This window comes from Daucus carota, chromosome 9, assembly GCF_001625215.2.
Source record: "Daucus carota subsp. sativus chromosome 9, DH1 v3.0, whole genome shotgun sequence".
NCBI lineage: Eukaryota > Viridiplantae > Streptophyta > Magnoliopsida > Apiales > Apiaceae > Daucus > Daucus carota.
In genome coordinates this window covers 32,045,588-32,065,169 of record NC_030389.2, presented here as the reverse complement: position 1 = coordinate 32,065,169, position 19,582 = coordinate 32,045,588, and the positions used below count along the sequence as shown (strand labels likewise).

Sequence of the window (19,582 nt, the reverse complement as noted above, 5' to 3'; positions counted from 1 at the left end):
AAATTTATTATCTCATACTTTCTTCTTTTTTCTTAAAACTTCTCCATAATTTTTCATTCTATTTTCCACTCGTAACATTCCATCCAAGTGAACACAGCCTGAGTCTTCGCTGACATTGCATTCTGTTTCAATTTCACAAAGGTCCTTATCGTTGTTTAAATGGATGGAAGAATTGCCATTCAAGTGGTTTGGAGACATTTTCCAAGTTGGACACAAAGATATTATTATTTTTTTTTTTTACAAAGACACAAAAGATATTATTATTTTCAAGTGTAGATAAACGCAAACACAGACAGAGTGATGATCCTAGATTGTTTAGTGTCTTATTTTTATTTTAAAATTTGATTTTACAAAATTGTATAGGATCATTATTAAAGATTATTTATTTAATAATTTTTATACCTAATAAGCGATAAATATCAAAAAAATAAATATCCAAACAATTAAATTTTTATCATTCTTACTATAGACACCATATATATTTGTATTGTGAATTTGTGATCTTATTAGGACTTCTCTCGGAGACATTAATATTTTAGATTAGTTTATTAGTTCTATCATACACTCTGATATAAGTTTTCATTTGGAGCATGAAATAAATTACAGTCATGGACACATTGACTAATTTATATTGGGCCTTGCTCAAAGAGTCCAAATTTCACTAATTTAGTAACTTTTTTTTATTTATGTGAATATCTATATGTAAATATATAAACATATATAATAAAAATATTTAAATTTATATAATGTGCGGTTGGCGGTTGCGGTTGGTTTTTTGCGGTTTTAAAAAAAATGAATCCGCAACCAAACCGCAAATTAATGGTTATTAAAAAATCCATCCGCGACCGCCCACATTGTGCGGTTATCCATAATACACGGATCGGTTGCGGGTGGTTGTTGCGGTTGATGCGGTTGAGCGGATTGAATGTACAGCCCTAGTTCTTTCCATTAATATTTTCATATTTCAGAGACTATTGGAGCAAGAATGAAGATTCACCATACAACGAACACATGATGAGTACTGTCTTACTGCAGGCAAACTCTTAGCATAAAGGAACTTAGATTCATATTCATAATTTTATTACTAAGTTACATCCTTCAATGTTTTTATTTTAGAACAAAAATAGAAACCTGCACAATGTATTTCATTAACCGTGCTATATATTTATAGTGATCCAAGGACTTCAAGTGCTAGATATCAAACCTGCATTCATCTCTGTCTGTAGTGAATCGAGTGGTACTTTGCTGTTGGTATAACAAAATACCCACCAAGAAATGCTGTTAATACCGACGAAATCAAGCCAAGTGGGAATCCAATCCACACTCCTGTCCACAAGAACAATGGCTCTTTTTCATCATCATCCTCTTCTTGTCCTTCATTTGATGTTGGCTCGCCTTTCGAACAATTCACTCTGATTTGCATCCCACATAATCCACTGTTGTTGGCAAAATAACTGGGATCATTCATCGTGTCCATCTGTCCACCCCGCGGGATTTTACCACTTAGCTTGTTGTTACTCACATCTAACACGGATAGTTGATCCAACTTCTTCAATGATAGTGGAATTGTACCAGAGATATTGTTGTAAGACAGGTCCAACGTCTCTATACTTTCTAGATCCCCAAAACTTTGTGGTATATATCCTGAGAGTTCATTGTAGGAGAGGTTAAGTAGCTTCAGTCCTTTGAGGTTTCCTAATGAATCTGGAACATCACCTGAAAACTTATTGTTTGACAAGTCTAGGAAAGTATAATTATGTCGACTATGACTTGAGAGACCTTGCATAGCATTCTTCCAGTTCACTGTTAAGTCATTCATCTCGATTGTAATGGTGTACGTACCACTGATTAATGAAAGTGTGGCCTCGATCCAGTTCACTTCTATCTCACCATTACCATCGGCTACAATGTATCCTGAAGGGAATCCACTCATTCCCGGTAGATTTCCCAACTCTGAAGGGATTCTTCCGACAAGACTGTTACTTGAGAGATCAAGAAATTGGAGGTGACTTCTGTTGTAGAATGACTTGGACGACAATGGGCCATGTAGTGAGTTGTTACGTAAACTCAGAAACTGAAGGTTGAAGAATTGAGATATAAATTCTGGAAAATAACCTGTAATATTGTTGTCATGTAGATCAAGACATTCAAGGTTTAAAACATCAGTGAGGTTCCTAGGAAAGCTTCCAGAAAACTTATTTTTCCCTAGTGCAAGAAAACTAGTTCCAGTGAAAAATGACGCGGGAATGTCACCGGATAGTTCATTTGAGGAGAGATCAACATATGATGGTGACAAATTAGTTTTGAAAACCGGGAGTGTGTTGCCAGAGAGTCTGTTTCTTGACAAGTCTAGTAGCATTAGTGTAGGGAGATCTGCGATGGATTTCGGGATTGACCCCGAAAAATTGTTTCCAGAAAGCATTAATACCTTCATCTTTAAAGCATGACCGATATTTCGTGGCAACTCCCCTGAGAAATTGTTTCTTGAAAGATCCAAAAGGGTTAAATTTTGACTCTGAAAAAGGGAAAAGGGAAAAGGGTATTGAGCCCGTAAGTTTGTTCCGTCAGAGTAGTAGATTTTGTTATTTTACACCAACTATGAGAAAGATTGTAGAAGGGGGGGGTTGAATACAATCTTTTACAAATTTAAAAGATTCAAGAATGATACACTAAAACACAGTAAACAGAAAAACACCAAGTATTAAAAATACGGGTGGATTGAATGATCCACCCGTGAGATTTTATATAGAAGAATCTGTGGATTGTTTTACAATTCGCACAGCTGCTGGTTCATCACTCAACAAGTTCTAACTCTCAGATTTTTCTCTCAAGTAATTGAACAAGTTCAACTGATGCTACTAACTTGGTTATATACTCCAAGTTTTACAAAGCTTTTAGCTAGATTACAAAATGCACTCTAATCTAAAAACAATGCTGCACAACTTTGTCTTATGCATGCTTTCTGAGATGTCTTCATCTTTGACCATCACCTTGATTTGATCCAGATTGCACTGCATGAGATAAGTATGTTTCTGCTTCTTCTTTATTTTCCTAAATAGGCTTCCATGTCTATTTTAGTGTAATTCGATCCATGTGATTTGTCAGACTTAAGCTCTAGTCACTTTCAACTGCTCTTTGCTTCATCAGTTGAAAGCTTGGTTCATCAGTTGAATGAATTACAGACTTCATCAGTTGAATGCTGTTCCAGTCTCATCAGTTGAATTCCTCAGCATCATCAGTTGAACACTTTGTCTTCAGTTGAATGCTTGATTTTCATCAGTTGAAACATCATTCAGTCTTTATCAGTTGAACAGTTACATCCCATCAGTTGAATATCCTTCACTTAGATAAAATTACATGGCATTGGATATTTACAATTAGCCATCCTATTCTACCCATCCGTTGATAATTCCCAAAGACAAGTAATGTAACAATTACAACTGAAATTTGATAAAGATTCTAAGTAAGACATGTTACAAAATGTTTATGTTATCATCAAAAATTATTGATTCCTAACAATCTCCCCCAATTTATGACTGGAGAAGATGCAGACATAAATTCTACACTTGATGATAACAAAACATTAATAAAATAAAATGCAGAATTTAAATACAAGAGTTAGAAAAGATTACAGATGATTATGCTCCTCTAGACTGAGCAGTTACTTGTTCCTAGAAGATCTTCTTCTTCTGGACTTAAGTTTTTCTTCAAGAATATTAATCTGCTTTTGAAAGATCCTGTAGAACCATTCTTCATCACTATCTTGTCTGTTGAGCTTGGATTGGAGAGTCTTCAGAGTATTCAAGCTAGCAACCTTGAGTTGATCTTTAGGTCTGAAAAATCTCCTAACACCTTGATTGTCCCTAAATTCCATGACTGGAGTAGGTTCATGATGAATTTTCTTTCCAGTGTAGGGAATTTTCAGCCTTCTTTGTAGACTAGCATCTGAGTTCCATTCCTTCCTGATCTCAAGGATTCTCTTTAGTACCATTTGCTTTGCAGGTGGTGTAAATCCTCCAGTCCTCTTCATAGATCCATATATTTTTGTTAGAGAACTGAATCCCTCAGAATTCAGAACTCTGTGAAGAGGCCAGATGACATCACCCTTGTTTTTGTAAGAGAATACCAATCTTTCAGGTAACTTTGAAGTTGCTTCTATTCCTCTTACTTCTTGAAGATCATCCAGCTCCAGCTCTAACTCAGAAATTTCTTCAATGTTAGCAATGATCAGATAGTCATCAGGATTCTCAGGTTCTTTTGGAGGTTTAGGAGGGTTAGCCATTCTCTTAGCCACAGACTTGACCTTTTTCTTTGGCTTGGAGGATTCTTGGACAAGAAAAGCTGGTATTGGAATATCTTCCAAGTCAATTGGCTCCTCCTTTGGCATTATTGGCTCATCATGGAAGTTGACATCTGGATGTACTACAGTGGTATCCTTGATTGGAGAAGAAGGCTTTGAGATAGGCTTTTCTGGCACTTCTTCTCTTCTCTTGGCTGCCTCAGGCATCTTAGTTTTAGATTTGACTCTCTTTTTCTTTGGAGAAGATTCAAGAGGCAATCCTTTCTCATTTAAAAGCTCAGCTGCCAACTCCTCTTCCAGCTCAATAGCAAACCTTTCATCCACCTCTATTTGGTTTAAAAGGAGTTGGGATTCAAACTCCTCTTTTTCACATTCTCTGGCCACCTCTTCAGCTTTTGCATATGAGTAATGAGGATGGCCAGTTCCAATAAACAACTTCTGGCCTTCTCTGTAGATGATGGCAAAATGAGCCTTTAAGGCCACATCTGCACAATCTTTATAACTTTTGATTTCTTGGCCCAGAAGCTTGTATTCATTTTTGTCAGGCCTGGCTAAAGGAAAGTAGATTGAGCTTGAGTCTTTTCCAGGCCTGGAGTAACCACAATTGTATGGAAACAGAATTGGCTTGAACTCATTCAGAAATGATGGCTCACCCTTTTCTGTCTTGGAGGGAATAACAATCTCAGGTGTAATCACCCTGAGAATTGTGGTTGTAGTTGGAAAAGAGATTTGATCTGTAGTGGCTGTAGAAGATGTGGAAGGTTTCTTGCCCAATTGAGCCACTCTCTTTGCAATGGAGTCCAATTCTTTCATCCTTTCAATCTTTTGCTTTTCCCTTTCAGTGTGGAAAGGAGGAGGAATTTGTCTGATCAATTCTGCAGGAGTTGGTAATTCTTTCTCCCCCTTTTTGTTAGCAGCAAGTGTAGAGGATGGACTAGGAAGAGAAACACCAGAGGCAAGAAGAAGATGTTGAAGAAGTCCAGTCTGAATTCTTTGATGCTGCAACATCTCATCCATTCTAGAGTTTAAAATATAGACATTTCCTTCCAGAGCATCCATTTGCTTCTCCAATTGTAGTTGTTTTTGCTCAGTTGCAGAAAGAGCTGATTTGACCTGAGCTGGAAGCTTTTCATCAATTTGTTTGGTCAGATCAGTCTTAACAGAGCCAATAAGAAAACTGAGATGCTCTATCTCTTTCTGAAAGTGGAGAGATTGATATTTGTGAAGCTTGAGGTTTTCCAAAGCTTGACTGGCAATGGTGGCAGAGATGGCTTGAGAGGAGGATGAGCTTCCAGGTTGTGATTGAAGAATGGTGGAGGCTTGCCTTTCCAGTTCCATGCTAACAACCATTGCATTTGCAGACTGCATGGAGAGCCATGAAGGTAGAGAGGTTGTAGGTTGTTCACCAAGGGATTCCTCAAGAGCATCATTGAGGTCTTCATCACTATCATCATACTGAAAATCATCTCCAGCATTGGCAGGCAGAGCTGTAAATGCCTCCTTTGCTCTAAGCATAGAAGATGTAGTGTGAATTAGATTAAGGTGCCTCTCAGCTGCTTGATTGTCCAATCTGGCAAAATCTTGAATGGAAGACATTCCATGAGTAAAAGTCTCAGGGTCTAGTGAAACACCATCCAATATGGATCTGTATTCAGCTTGAAATTCTTGTTCTCTAAACCCTTCACTGACACCTGCATTTCTCTCAATTTCTCTCTGTTCTTGCATCAAGGGCTCCCCTTGGCTCACCACACAACTCACCTCTCCCTCACTTACCCTTACTAAAGGGTCACTCTGATCCTCTCCTTTTTCCTGGCTAGAAGAAAATGCCAGACTCTCCACACCCTCTCCTTTTGCCAGCTCACTAGGCTGCCTCTCCACTCCATAGCTCACTCCACTCAATCCTAAAAGTGTTTGTGCTACCATGTGATCAACTGCTGTAGAAGAAGGTAAAGTAATTGAAGTAGCAGCAGTTGTCAACTGATGAGAGATATCAGTTGAAACATGAGTAGAGGATGCATTCAACTGATGAGAGCTGTTAAGCAGATCAGTTGAAGGACAAACACTTGTCAACTGCTGAGGGAGATCAGTTGAAGAAAATGAAGAAATAGGTTTAGAGGCTGTGATAGTTGAGTCTGTGGTGATTGATTTTAATGGTATATCCACAGAGCACACTTTCACAAAAGAAGGAATTGGAAGAGAAAGATCCAACAAATCATCAAAGTGATGATGATCAATCTCAGAGGGGGACTTCTCCATGAAATCTAAAGATGGAGAATTTACAAGTGTGGTGTGAATCAATTCCACATCCACAGAAGAGGTTGGGGATTGTGTTTGAGTTGGAGAAATAGTAAGATCATGAATATGGGTAATTGGATTTACTGAAGAAGGGGGCTGTGACTCCACATTTATTGGAGTCACATCAATCTGAATTTGAGAAATGACAGGAATACATTCCTGTGTGTGTGCAGAGTGCTTTGATTCATCACTTCTTTTCTTCTTTCTCCCATAGGCTTTAACAGGTGAAGAAGTGGTGTCCCTCCCCCTTTTTGACTGTGTCCTTGGCTGAGGACTGTTTTCAATAACAACATCCTTTTGGGAGGATGCTGCTAGGGATGTGCTTAAATCCATATTAACATCTACAGTCTTTTGGGAGACTGCAGAGTGGCTAGGCTGGTTAGCACTCACCTCTCCATCCTTATCCTTAGGGTTTCTTTGATGATCACCCTTTCCCTCCCCCTCACTTCCTCCAATCACACTCCCCTCAGGCTTGTGTTTCTTAGTTTTTACAACAGATGCCTTTTGGGAGGCATCTGAGGTTGGTTTAGAAGACTTGGTTTTAGAGGGTTTTGCTACTTGTGTAGGCTGTTGATGGGCCTCTTCAACAGCCCTGATAGCAGAAAGCAAAGAAGTTGAGGGTTGAGAGAGAGTAGTAGGAAAGCCATGTACCTCTTTTTGCTTTCCAGCCTCCATTATTGGCAGGAACACCACCTCCAAGGAGGGGTACAAATTCATCCTGAAGAGGTCTTTAAAGACTCTCTTTTCCTGCACAAAACTAGGAAGCTTGGCTTCCTTGTTAGTAATAACCAGCTTTTTGTTGAGATGATTAGCTAGCATCATAAGAAACCTGACATAATAAATATTCCTAGGTCTACTAGTTTTATCACCTAGTTTCTCCCCAATTTCTTGGATCATCAAACCACCAAAATTGAAATATTCATTAGTCAGGTACATGTAAAGCATTTGCAAAATCTGGGAAGTGAGAGCATTGAAATTACTAATCTTACCAGAAAATGCCTTAATAAAAGCATCACATAAATAACTCCATTCTCTTCTAAGACCCCTTCTTTCTATTTTACCTAAGGCATCAGTTGGCAAAACATAATTCATGGCATAAAGTAAATTAACCAACTGATTATCACTAGGCAAAGATAAAACAGTATCTTCAGGAATCTTAAAGCATGCTTTCATAACATCAGCATTAACAGAATGAGTCTTATTATTGACAGAGAAAGTTAGAGTTTCATCCTCACTATTAAACTCTGCAGAGGTCCACATTTCCTCCACTATCTCATGGTAGATGATAGGAGCTTCAGTCATAGCATAAGAGAGCTGACTTGACTTGATGAACTCCATCATCCTGTGATACTCCTTCTCCTCCACAGCTTTAGTATCCACAAATGACGCAAAGTTGTTCTTCTCATAGATAAACCCACTTGGTGCAGTATACTTCTTCATGGGTGCCATTGTAGTTGCAGAGAAAGCTTGAGGAAAAATTAGAGTTTGCTTTTGCACAGAGAGAGGGAAGAGCTTTGAGAATTCGAAAGAGTGAGATGAAAAGAGAGTGAAAATAAATTAAAACACTTAAATACTTTCTCAGAAAATTGCTGTGATTGGCTGAGAAATTACCGTTGAGAAGAAATTACTCTTATTGAACTCTACAAAATTACACACACGATCGTGTGTATAAAGTAGGTGAGAGACAAAAGAAATTTCAACGGCTCAGATCTGATAATACTTTCAACGGATGAAGTAAGCGCCTCTTTAAACTTCCTATTCAACTGATGAAGATCAGTTGAAGGCGTCTTCAACTGGTGTCATCAGTTGAATGAAAAACAGCGCAGGAGGATATTGTTTCAAACATCAGTTGAAACAATTTCACTAGTTCATCAGTTGAAATATTATAGATTTTATCCAGAATTATAATTAATTCAATTTTGATAAATCAAAATTAATCAAATTCTGGCTGCCAAATTACAGAAAAATTCACTCTAAATTAGGAGAAATTTAACATACCTAATTTACTTACCAACCTTGTGAATGTGGATTCATCAAGAGGCTTTGTGAAGATATCTGCAATTTGTTCTTCACTTGGAACAAAATGCATTTCAACAGTACCAGCCATCACATGTTCCCTTATGAAGTGGTATTTGATGTCAATGTGCTTGGTTCTTGAGTGTTGTACTGGATTTTCAGTTATAGCAATAGCACTGGTGTTGTCACAAAATATTGGGATTTTTGAGAGATTTAATCCATAATCAAGTAATTGATTTCTCATCCACAATAATTGTGCACAACAGCTTCCAGCTGCAATGTATTCAGCCTCAGCTGTAGAGGTTGATACAGAATTTTGCTTTTTGCTAAACCAAGAAATCAATCTGTCACCAAGAAATTGACAGGTGCCTGTTGTACTTTTTCTATCAATTTTGCATCCTGCAAAATCAGCATCTGAATATCCAATTAGATCAAATCCAGAGTCTTTAGGGTACCAAATGCCAAGATTTGGTGTTCCCTTAAGATATCTGAATATTCTTTTTATAGCAATAAGATGTGATTCTTTAGGATTAGATTGAAATCTAGCACAGAGGCATGTAGAAAACATAATATCTGGTCTACTAGCTGTCAAATATAAAAGAGAACCAACCATGCCTCTATAATTAGAGATGTCCACAGATTTCTCATTAGGACTTAACTCTAATTTGGTGGCTGTTGGCATAGGAGTCTTAGCTTCTTTGCAATCCAATAAATCAAACTTTTTAAGTAGATCATAGATGTACTTAGTTTGATTTATGAATATACCTTCCTTTACTTGTTTAACTTGTAAACCAAGAAAGTAGGTGAGCTCTCCCATCATGCTCATTTCATACTGACTTTTCATAAGATTAGCAAACTTCTTGCAAAGTTTCTCATCTGTAGAACCAAAAATTATATCATCTACATAAATTTGAACCAGAATAAAGGCACCATTTACATTTCTGTAAAATAGTGTTTTATCCACAGTTCCTCTGGAAAAATGATTATCTAACAAGAATTGAGACAGAGTGTCATACCATGCCCTTGGTGCTTGCTTTAGTCCATAGAGTGCTTTTAATAAAAAGTAAACATACTCTGGAAATTCTGGATCTTCAAAACCAGGAGGCTGACTGACATATACCTCCTCTTCCAGTTCACCATTTAGAAAAGCACTCTTGACATCCATTTGATAAACTTTAAAGTTTGCATGAGCAGCATAAGCTAGGAACATTCTTATTGCTTCCAGTCTTGCAACTGGTGCAAAGGTCTCATCAAAATCAATTCCTTCAGATTGAGAGTATCCTTTAGCAACAAGTCTGGCCTTGTTCCTGGTGACAACTCCATTCTCATCCACCTTGTTTCTGAATACCCACCTTACTCCTACAATTGTTTTATTTTTAGGCTTAGGTACCAGCTTCCAAACATTGTTTCTCTCAAATTGATTTAATTCTTCTTGCATAGCAAGAACCCAATCGGCATCTTTGAGAGCATCTTCTATGACTTTTGGTTCATCCTGTGAAAGGAATGCACTGTACAAACACTCATCTTGAGTTGCTCTTCTTGTTTGTACAGATGCATTTGCATCTCCAATAATTAGCTCAAAAGGGTGATCCCTTGTCCATTTTCTTTGTGGTGGAAGTGATTGTCTTGATGATGTGGCTTCATTGTTGAAGTTCAGGATTCCATGTTGGAAAGCTCCCCCTAAGTTTGACATCTCATTATTTCTAGACTGATTGAAACTTTGAGACATTCTTTCAACTGATGATCCTAGAGGTGTTTCAACTGATCCCTCCAATGTAGTTTCAACTGATGCTTCAGTTGAATTTCCATTTGCAGTTGTTTCTTGCACTAGAGAGTCATCAGTTGGAATATTAATTCTAGGATTAATTCCAATATTTTGAATAATGTCATCATCATCATCACTGTCATACAGATCACCTTCACCTTCATTTTCAAATCTGAGATTATCATGAAATCCTTCATCTGAGAATCCTTGAATTTTCTTATCATCAAAAACCACATGGATTGATTCCATAACAATGTTGGTTCTCAGATTATATACTCTAAATGATTTTCCATCAGAGTATCCAACAAAAATAGCCTCATCTGCCTTGGCCTCAAATTTTCCAAGATTTTCACCTTGATTTCTTAGAACATAACACTTGCATCCAAACACATGAAGAAAGCTAATTGTTGGCTTCTTTCCTTTGAAGAGTTGAAAGGGAGTTAGATTATGAGGTTTGGTAATTAGTGAAATGTTTTGAGTGAAGCAAGCAGTGTTCACAGCTTCAGCCCAAAAATAGGTTGGAAGTTTAGCTTCATTAATCATGGTTCTAGCAGCCTCAATAAGAGTTCTATTCTTCCTCTCAACAACACCATTTTGTTGTGGAGTTCTTGGTGCAGAGAACTCATGAATAATTCCTTCTCCTTCACAAAATTCTTTCATCACAGAATTTTTGAATTCTGTCCCATTGTCACTTCTTATCCTTCCAACTTTGACATCTGGATTGTTATTTAATGCCTTGATATGATTGATGATGATTTTCCCAGCTTCATCCTTAGAATGCAGGAAGAAAGTCCAAGTGAATTTTGAAAAATCATCAACAATCACTAGGCAATATTTCTTCTTTGAAATAGACATGATGTTGACTGGTCCAAACAAGTCCATATGCAAGAGCTGAAGGGGCTTCACAATTGATGAAAGAGTCTTGCTTTTGAAAGAGCTTCTCTTTTGCTTTCCTAGCTGACAGGCTCCACAAAGTCCATCTTTTGAGAATTCCAGCTTTGGTAGACCTCTTACCAAGTCCTTCTTTACTAGCTCATTCAAGGTTTTGAAATTTAGATGAGACAATTTCTTATGCCATAGCCAACTGTCATCTGAGCTTGCTTTGCTGAGAAGGCAAGTGATAGATTCAGACTTGACAGAATTGAAGTCAGCTACATACACATTTCCTTTTCTTTGTCCAATCAGAACCACATTGTTGTCATCTCCTTTGGTGACAACACAGGCTGCAGAAGTGAAATTGACTTTGTAACCTTTGTCACAGAGCTGACTGATGCTAAGCAAGTTGTGCTTAAGACCAGACACCAATGCAACTTCATCAATGATGACATTCTCTTTTGCAATCAAGCCATATCCCATAGTATATCCTTTGCTGTCATCTCCAAAGGTAATGCTAGGGCCAGCTTTCTCCACAAACTTTGTGAGCAGGGAGGAATCACCAGTCATGTGCCTGGAGCATCCACTATCCAAGTACCACAAATTCTTCTTGTGGTTTCCCTGCACACATTTCACAAACAGATCAAGTTGATTTTGGTACCCAAATTGCTTTGGGTCCAGATTTGTTAGTCTTAGCAGCCTTTTCCACCTTCTCAACCTTTTCCTTGGATTGAATAGGTTCAATCTTTGGTTTTGGTTGAGAAACTGGAATATCAACTTTGTTTTCAAACACAGGCCTTTGAGGCATGCATACATTGTTCATTCCATGCAAATTTGAATGAAATTGAGGCATGTTAAAGGCATTGAAATAAGGATTGAACATATATGGCATGTTAGGCTGAGAATAAGGATTGTGAGGCAATAAACCAGGCATCATATTCATAGCAGATAAATTCATGTGAGGAACAGATGTCATAGGAATAGGCAAAGACAAATTAGGAGCAATCACAGTTTTACAATTAGCAGATAAATGATTTACACTACCACACTTACTGCAGGTTTTCCTAAGAGCACTAGCATTGGGAGTGTAATTGGTGTGCTTGTTAACTCCTATTTTGCCATTTCTATTTCCTTTCTTCTTTTTAGTCTCCTCAGATTTATGCTCACTAGTATCCAACTTCTTCTTGTTCTTGTTACTGGAATTAAGAGTGTTATTAACACTATTACTGGTCTCAGAAGAACTATTCTCACCTTTAACAAAATTCTTTCTAACAGGACCATATTTCTTGTTAAGCTTCTTGAGAACACTCTTGTCAACTGATGAGTTTTTGTTCAACTGATGACTCTCATCAGTTGAGACTTTGCTCTTCAACTGATGATCATCATCAGTATTCTCATCACTTGAACTGTTCTCAGATATCTCAAGCACTTTCTTATTCCTCTTCCACTCATTCTCTACAAAGGTCTCTCTACCTTGCATGTTGATGATATTGGTGGAAACATCCCTACCTGATTTCCATTTGGCAATAATCTCTTGTTCCTTATCAAGCTGCTTTCTTATGATCTCTTCTCTTTTCAGAACAACCAAGAGATCATCCTTGGCTGTCTGACACTCAATTTTCAGCTTCTCAAACTCAATAAATTGAGCTTCTAAGACACTGTTTCTATCACTAAGAAAGGTGTTAGCTTCCTTAATCCTACTATTTTCCTTAGTGAGAGATTTTAAAGAAACATGCAAATGATACAATTCTGTAGACATTTCATTAATAGTAGCATTGCATTCATCTTTAGTTAACTCAACTAGGTTTGTAGTGAATACCTGACTACTGCTTCCAGTGTTTTCTTCTTGATCTGTGGAGTTGGCCATTAGAGCTAGATTGACAAACTCCTCCTCTTCATCAGAATCATCTCCAGCTGCCCAATCATCCTTTGTGATGAATGCTCTTTCCTTTTGTTTGAGAAGTTCATAATATTTCTTTTTGTAGTCAATGTTTTCACTTGACTTCTTCTCAACTTTAGGCTTTCTGCACTCATTTGCAAAGTGACCTGCATTCCCACAGTTGAAGCACTTGAATTTTGATCTGTCTACCATGCTTCTATCAGACTTGGGATTGCCTTTAAAAGATTTTGCAGAATTGAAATTCTTTTTGAATTTCAGTTTGGAGAATCTTCTTGACAGGAAGGCTAGATGCTCATCAATTCCATCACTTTCTTCACCAGAATCAGCTACTTCTTTCTCCTTTCTTCTTCCTTTGCTTGACTCTGAGCTCTCCTCTTTGACCAACTTCTCAGTTTCTTCAACTTGAGACTTTCCCTTGTCCTTGACAGTATCCTCCAGAGATGCAACTAGAGCCACAGATGAATGCCCTTTCTTTTGGCTTTTCTCAATCTCTTCATCTTGCTCCATTTCAAGCTCATAAGTCTTTAAGGTTCCATACAGTCTCTCTAGAGTATAGTCTTTAAACTCTTGTGTATTTCTGAGAGAGACTGTCATGGGTTTCCATTCTTTGGGAAGAGCTCTTAAGAATTTCAAGTTTGAATCCTTAACTTGATATACTCTTCCAAAGAGCTTTAGACCATTTAACAGTTTTTGAAATCTGTTAAATGTATCACTCAAACTTTCACCAGCCTTGAAATGGAATGACTCATATTGTTGAATCAGAAGCTGCATTTTGTTCTCTCTCACTTGCTCATTCCCTTCACAGATGGTCCTGATGGTGTCCCAAACTTCTTTGGCACTTGTGCAGCTAATAACACTATCAATCATCTCTTGATCCAAACCATTGAACAGAAGGTTCATGGTTTTCTTGTCCTTGTGCACTTCTTCAGTATCTTCTTGAGAATATTCATGGATAGGTTTTGGAATCATCTTACCTACCATATCTTCACCATCAGCTCCCATACTTGTGCAGACCTTCATGGGAACATGAGGTCCCTTTTCAATGCAGTTCACATAGCTTTCATCAATGGACAGCAGATGCAGATGCATTCTCACTTTCCAGTGAAAATAGTTGTCTTTGTCAAGAACAGGAATCTTCACTCCAGCATCCTTCTTTCCCATCTTTCTCTAGCAGTGTTGATCTTTTTCCCTGTTTGTTGGGAACCTGGCTCTGATACCAATTGTTATTTTACACCAACTATGAGAAAGATTGTAGAAGGGGGGGGTTGAATACAATCTTTTACAAATTTAAAAGATTCAAGAATGATACACTAAAACACAGTAAACAGAAAAACACCAAGTATTAAAAATACGGGTGGATTGAATGATCCACCCGTGAGATTTTATATAGAAGAATCTGTGGATTGTTTTACAATTCGCACAGCTGCTGGTTCATCACTCAACAAGTTCTAACTCTCAGATTTTTCTCTCAAGTAATTGAACAAGTTCAACTGATGCTACTAACTTGGTTATATACTCCAAGTTTTACAAAGCTTTTAGCTAGATTACAAAATGCACTCTAATCTAAAAACAATGCTGCACAACTTTGTCTTATGCATGCTTTCTGAGATGTCTTCATCTTTGACCATCACCTTGATTTGATCCAGATTGCACTGCATGAGATAAGTATGTTTCTGCTTCTTCTTTATTTTCCTAAATAGGCTTCCATGTCTATTTTAGTGTAATTCGATCCATGTGATTTGTCAGACTTAAGCTCTAGTCACTTTCAACTGCTCTTTGCTTCATCAGTTGAAAGCTTGGTTCATCAGTTGAATGAATTACAGACTTCATCAGTTGAATGCTGTTCCAGTCTCATCAGTTGAATTCCTCAGCATCATCAGTTGAACACTTTGTCTTCAGTTGAATGCTTGATTTTCATCAGTTGAAACATCATTCAGTCTTTATCAGTTGAACAGTTACATCCCATCAGTTGAATATCCTTCACTTAGATAAAATTACATGGCATTGGATATTTACAATTAGCCATCCTATTCTACCCATCCGTTGATAATTCCCAAAGACAAGTAATGTAACAATTACAACTGAAATTTGATAAAGATTCTAAGTAAGACATGTTACAAAATGTTTATGTTATCATCAAAAATTATTGATTCCTAACAGATTTTCAATTTCCATCTCTGCAATCCAAAGTGGGAAGTTTCCTGTGAGCTGATTGTCACTTAGTTCGAGTAAATTAAGATGCTTTTGAGTGGAAATCCATTCCGGAATCTCTGCAGATATTTTACATGATTTGAGAGAGAGTTGGGAAAGCATACACTTGGGAACTATTTTGAGGTTGTTATTCCAAATGAATTTGTTTCGTCCAAGATACAAATTCTTCAAACTCTCAATGTCAAATAACCAGGATGGGATTTCTCCTGAAAGCATGTTATCTTCCAGCTGAAGGGTTTCCAATTTGCTCAAGTTCCGTATTGATGGTGGAATTAATCCAGTGAAACTGTTCCCACTCAATTCCAAAATGGAAATGTGAAACAAGGTTCCAATCCCATTCGGAATATGCATCTCCAAATAATTATTACTCACGTCCAATTTTTCCAATCCTTTCAAATTGAGAATGGAATCTGGAATCGGACCCAAAAGTTTGTTCCGGCTGACAGAAAATTGCTGCAATCTGGTGAGGTTTCCTATCCGGACAGGGATATTTCCATCAATAGAATTCCGATCCAACTTCAATGACCTTAGATTTCCAAGCTTGCCAATTTCTCTACTTAAACCATCCTTTAATGAGTTATCACTCAAATCAAGAGACTGCAGAAACCGCAACTGGAAGAGTTGTGCTGGGATTGAGCCATTAAGACTATTCTGACTCATGTCGAGGTAAGTTAGTTTTGTGAGATTTGCCAACCCTTCACCAGAAATTTCACCCTGTATCCCAGTGTGGGAGATATTAAGAAACCTTAAGGATCTAATGCCATAAATGGGGTCCAAGATTCGTATATCCACCGGTCTGGATTCATCATGCATATGTAGATCGCCAAGGTGCAGAGCTGTTATGTCACGAGAATGAGAACTGCAAACAACTCTAGACCACTTACAACAGTCAAAAATGGAGTCCCAAGACTCCAAACCAAAGGATGTCGAGTTTGAGGTTTCGTAGCTGTTGAGCAAGGAGGATTTGAAGTGGAGAAGGGATTGTTTGTGATGAGCAGGACAAGATAAACATGGTACGAGCAAGAAAATGAAAGACAAACGCACAAATAATTCGATCATGCTTAGCGGCTTGGCCATTGTGTTTTATCTGTCTCCTCCTTGTGAAATGGAGTTGGTGTACACGCATTAAATAAGCTTTTGTAAAACGACCAGGGTGAATGCCAAATCGAGTCAAAATTTGAATACTAAATATGACCTCACAATAAGGTCAAAGTCAACTAATGAGACGATGAGATAAGACTCATCGGGAAGAGGGAAACAGCCGGGAATAAACTAAGGCGGTAAGACCCCTAAAGGAATCCATGCCACGTAATTTGACAATTTAATTGACAAAATAATCTTATCCGAAATCCGAAATTTTGGATTTATCAAACCCGATTTTTTGGATTTGGATTCGGATATGGATTTAATTTTTAAACCCGAAAAATTTTTGGATTTAAATTTGGATATTTGATATATTGGGTATACCGATCCGAATTCGATACAAACCCGAAATCAAAAAAAAACCCGAATATATAATATTAATATATATATATATATATATATATATATACACACATATACATATAGAGGAAAGTTCTATGGAGACCATATTATTTGGAGACCAAAAAGACTAGATCACAACCATTCATTTACTTTAAATCCAACTTCTCATCATTTTTTATCAGTTTATATCTTTTTTTTAAAACAGGTCACGTGCTTTCTTTAACAAGCAGATGTTCCTTCCCGTTTTTTAGGAATGTAGATAGACCAATTATCCTGCATTTCGTCCCATCTTTGTATCTCTCATTTTTTTTCATAAGTTATTAGTATTTTTTGTTTTCTTGTTTAAATCATTTTAATTTTTTTCAGAAAAGCGTTAGCAGCAGTTACATGACTTTCATTTTTTCAATAATCGATTATTCATCTTGTCCTTTACTAATATTCGATCCAGTGTTCAGATTTCTACACTACTGTGTTATTGAGAGTCACAACATTATTACAAGCGATATTGTGAATTTTTTTAAATTTAAGCAAATCAATAGGGTATTATTAAATTTAAAATTAAATTGGTGTTCAATAGCAAGATGGAAAAAGACAAAAGATAAGAAAGAGTGAGCCAATCTATTGAGTTGTGAAAAAATCCAAGTTAAAAATGTTGCAAAATCTCAAAACCACATTATAGAGCATTGTCTTGCAATTAGATATTTTATTTCAAACTATAACAAAGGAAACACCAACATAGAACAATCATGTCTACCTTGTTGTCCTGCATTCATTCAAGCATAATATATAAAGACCAGTAACTTTACATTACAGCATGACACCAAAGTTTACTTATTTAAAACAAATATCACATACTATACCAATGCACCTCATGGCTCAACACGCAAGACATTGTCCACCATATTATAGAGCATTGTCTTGCAAATATATATTTTACCCCCAAACAATAATAAAAGGAACACCAACATAGAACAATCATGTCTACCTCAATATCCTTGCTCTGTTCCAACATAGAACAATCATGTCTACCTCAATATCCTTGCTTTGCCAAACACAAATTCATTTTTTTTCTAACAAACTTCGTTCTTCATCCTACCATTTTTGGAGACACAATCCTTGCTTGCTCCACCCTGAACAAATCTCAAATATTTAAGATTAAATATTTTTCGAGATCTGTAATCATATTAAAACTCATGGATCCCTTTTATTCTGCAGTTGCAATTCAATTCCAAATCAACTGTAGAACCATAGTTGAATTTCGTCCTCCAACACCAACTATTAAGATATATTGAATCCCACCGAAAGCGCTACAAAATCTCTATAGTTTAGCAATGACACCGATCTTCAGAATAAACAATCCAAATTGGTTGTTCTGCTTCTCTTACATTCAACTGCAATATTGTACGAAATTTACCGGGAGAACAATTAACGAATTTTAAAAACAGTGGACAACCAAATTACAATGAATTCAATGCAGTACAGAGAAATTGTTCTCACCTTCACTCATTTTTAGAACTTCCATTTGTCTCTTGAAAAGGCCCAATTACAAGGATGAAGAACCCTAAAAGCTTCGTAAATCACGTTTGTCCTGCAACGATCATCGCACACAATCCTATGAAATCTAGTAGAAACAGGGGAGGTTTTGCAAGATTAAAAAGTTCAATACAAAAAAATACTACAGCTTGTCTTGCACTTTAAATGCAGGACAAAAAAAATACTACAGCTTGTCTTGCGCTTTAATTAAAAAGTTTGCAAAATCGAAGACAAAAGCTATGCAGTGTTTTAGACTCGAAATCTGGTCTTTTTTTATTATAAGATGCTATAACTATTCCAAGTGCCATTGAGCTTCCTCTAATTCCTACCAGTCAAGCAGCTTTGTATTAATAAACTTTCAATGTATGAACAATAAATCCTTTATAGAGAATGTGAAGGATAATCAACAGGTAATCTATCAGGAGTAAAGAAACAAACTAGAAAAATTAGAAGAAGATAAAATGACTGCGAGAACACATTGCAAGCCCAAAAATAAGAGATTTTAATATATTTCTTTGAAGACTTTTGACAAACAGATGGTGGGTGAGCACACCATAAAACTAGACAAATCATAACATAGCATCAACCTTTCTATGCCTTATTAAAAAGGGTTGTCTTGCACATAACAAATACCAATCACATAACAAATATCAGCATGCAACTGATTAAAGAAAGGTGAGAGTTCTATGCCTTGACTCATGCTTGCACTTGCTCTCTGCCTAGCTGCGTTATTGTCCGGCATTCTCTCTGAAAATCAACAAGGTATGTGAATGTGAAAATCAGCAAGAATCGCGATTATCTTGCAGAGGTTAATTTGAAAACCCTAACTGCTGTAGATACGCTCGCCAATCTCGTATACGATATATTCCCTCCGCTTGCTGTTTTATTTTTAAAGATTTTAATTAATATATAAATTTTTAATCTTGGCCTTTAGATTAGTCTATCATCCAACGGTAGAGACCCAAGTCTCTAATGACTCTAAATATAATTGTCCCCATAGAGCCCAACTCTCTCTCTCTCTCTATATATATATATATATATATATGGGGTTAAGTTCTAGGGAGACATCTCTTATCAAGAGACTAATAGACTGAATATCAGCCATTGATCAGACCAATATTCTATTTATCAGCTCAGGGGCACACCAGTCAAATTACGAAGTGCATTATACTGGGCAAATTTCAATGATACAAATCGTATACGA

The 19,582-nt window shown here is 36.9% G+C and overlaps 2 protein-coding genes and 1 long non-coding RNA gene across 3 annotated transcripts; all 3 read right to left on the bottom strand.

The window, feature by feature from the left end:
* Positions 1-1,210: 1,210 nt before the first annotated feature.
* On the bottom strand, positions 1,211-2,434 carry LOC108201435 (receptor-like protein 46). Its single transcript, XM_017369718.2, has one exon. It carries the CDS (start codon positions 2,432-2,434, stop codon positions 1,211-1,213), a length of 1,224 nt encoding a protein of 407 aa, XP_017225207.2.
* Positions 2,435-15,285: 12,851 nt separating this feature from the next.
* On the bottom strand, positions 15,286-16,437 carry LOC108201436 (receptor-like protein 46). The gene has a single exon (XM_017369719.1). The coding sequence runs from the start codon at positions 16,435-16,437 to the stop codon at positions 15,286-15,288; it is 1,152 nt and encodes a 383-aa protein (XP_017225208.1).
* A 1,091-nt stretch (positions 16,438-17,528) lies between these two features.
* On the bottom strand, positions 17,529-19,240 carry LOC108201968 (uncharacterized). The gene is made up of 3 exons (XR_001802979.2): positions 19,069-19,240; positions 18,343-18,433; positions 17,529-18,236 (listed from the first exon to the last, which is right to left on the bottom strand). It is a non-coding gene; the product is annotated as an uncharacterized LOC108201968 (long non-coding RNA).
* Between the last annotated feature and the right edge of the window lie 342 nt (positions 19,241-19,582).

Coding starts and splice junctions, on each gene's coding strand:
- LOC108201435 (XM_017369718.2), bottom strand. CDS start 2,434: ATGAAGGTATTAATGCTTTCTGGAAACAATTTTTCGGGGTCAATCCCG.
- LOC108201436 (XM_017369719.1), bottom strand. CDS start 16,437: ATGGCCAAGCCGCTAAGCATGATCGAATTATTTGTGCGTTTGTCTTTC.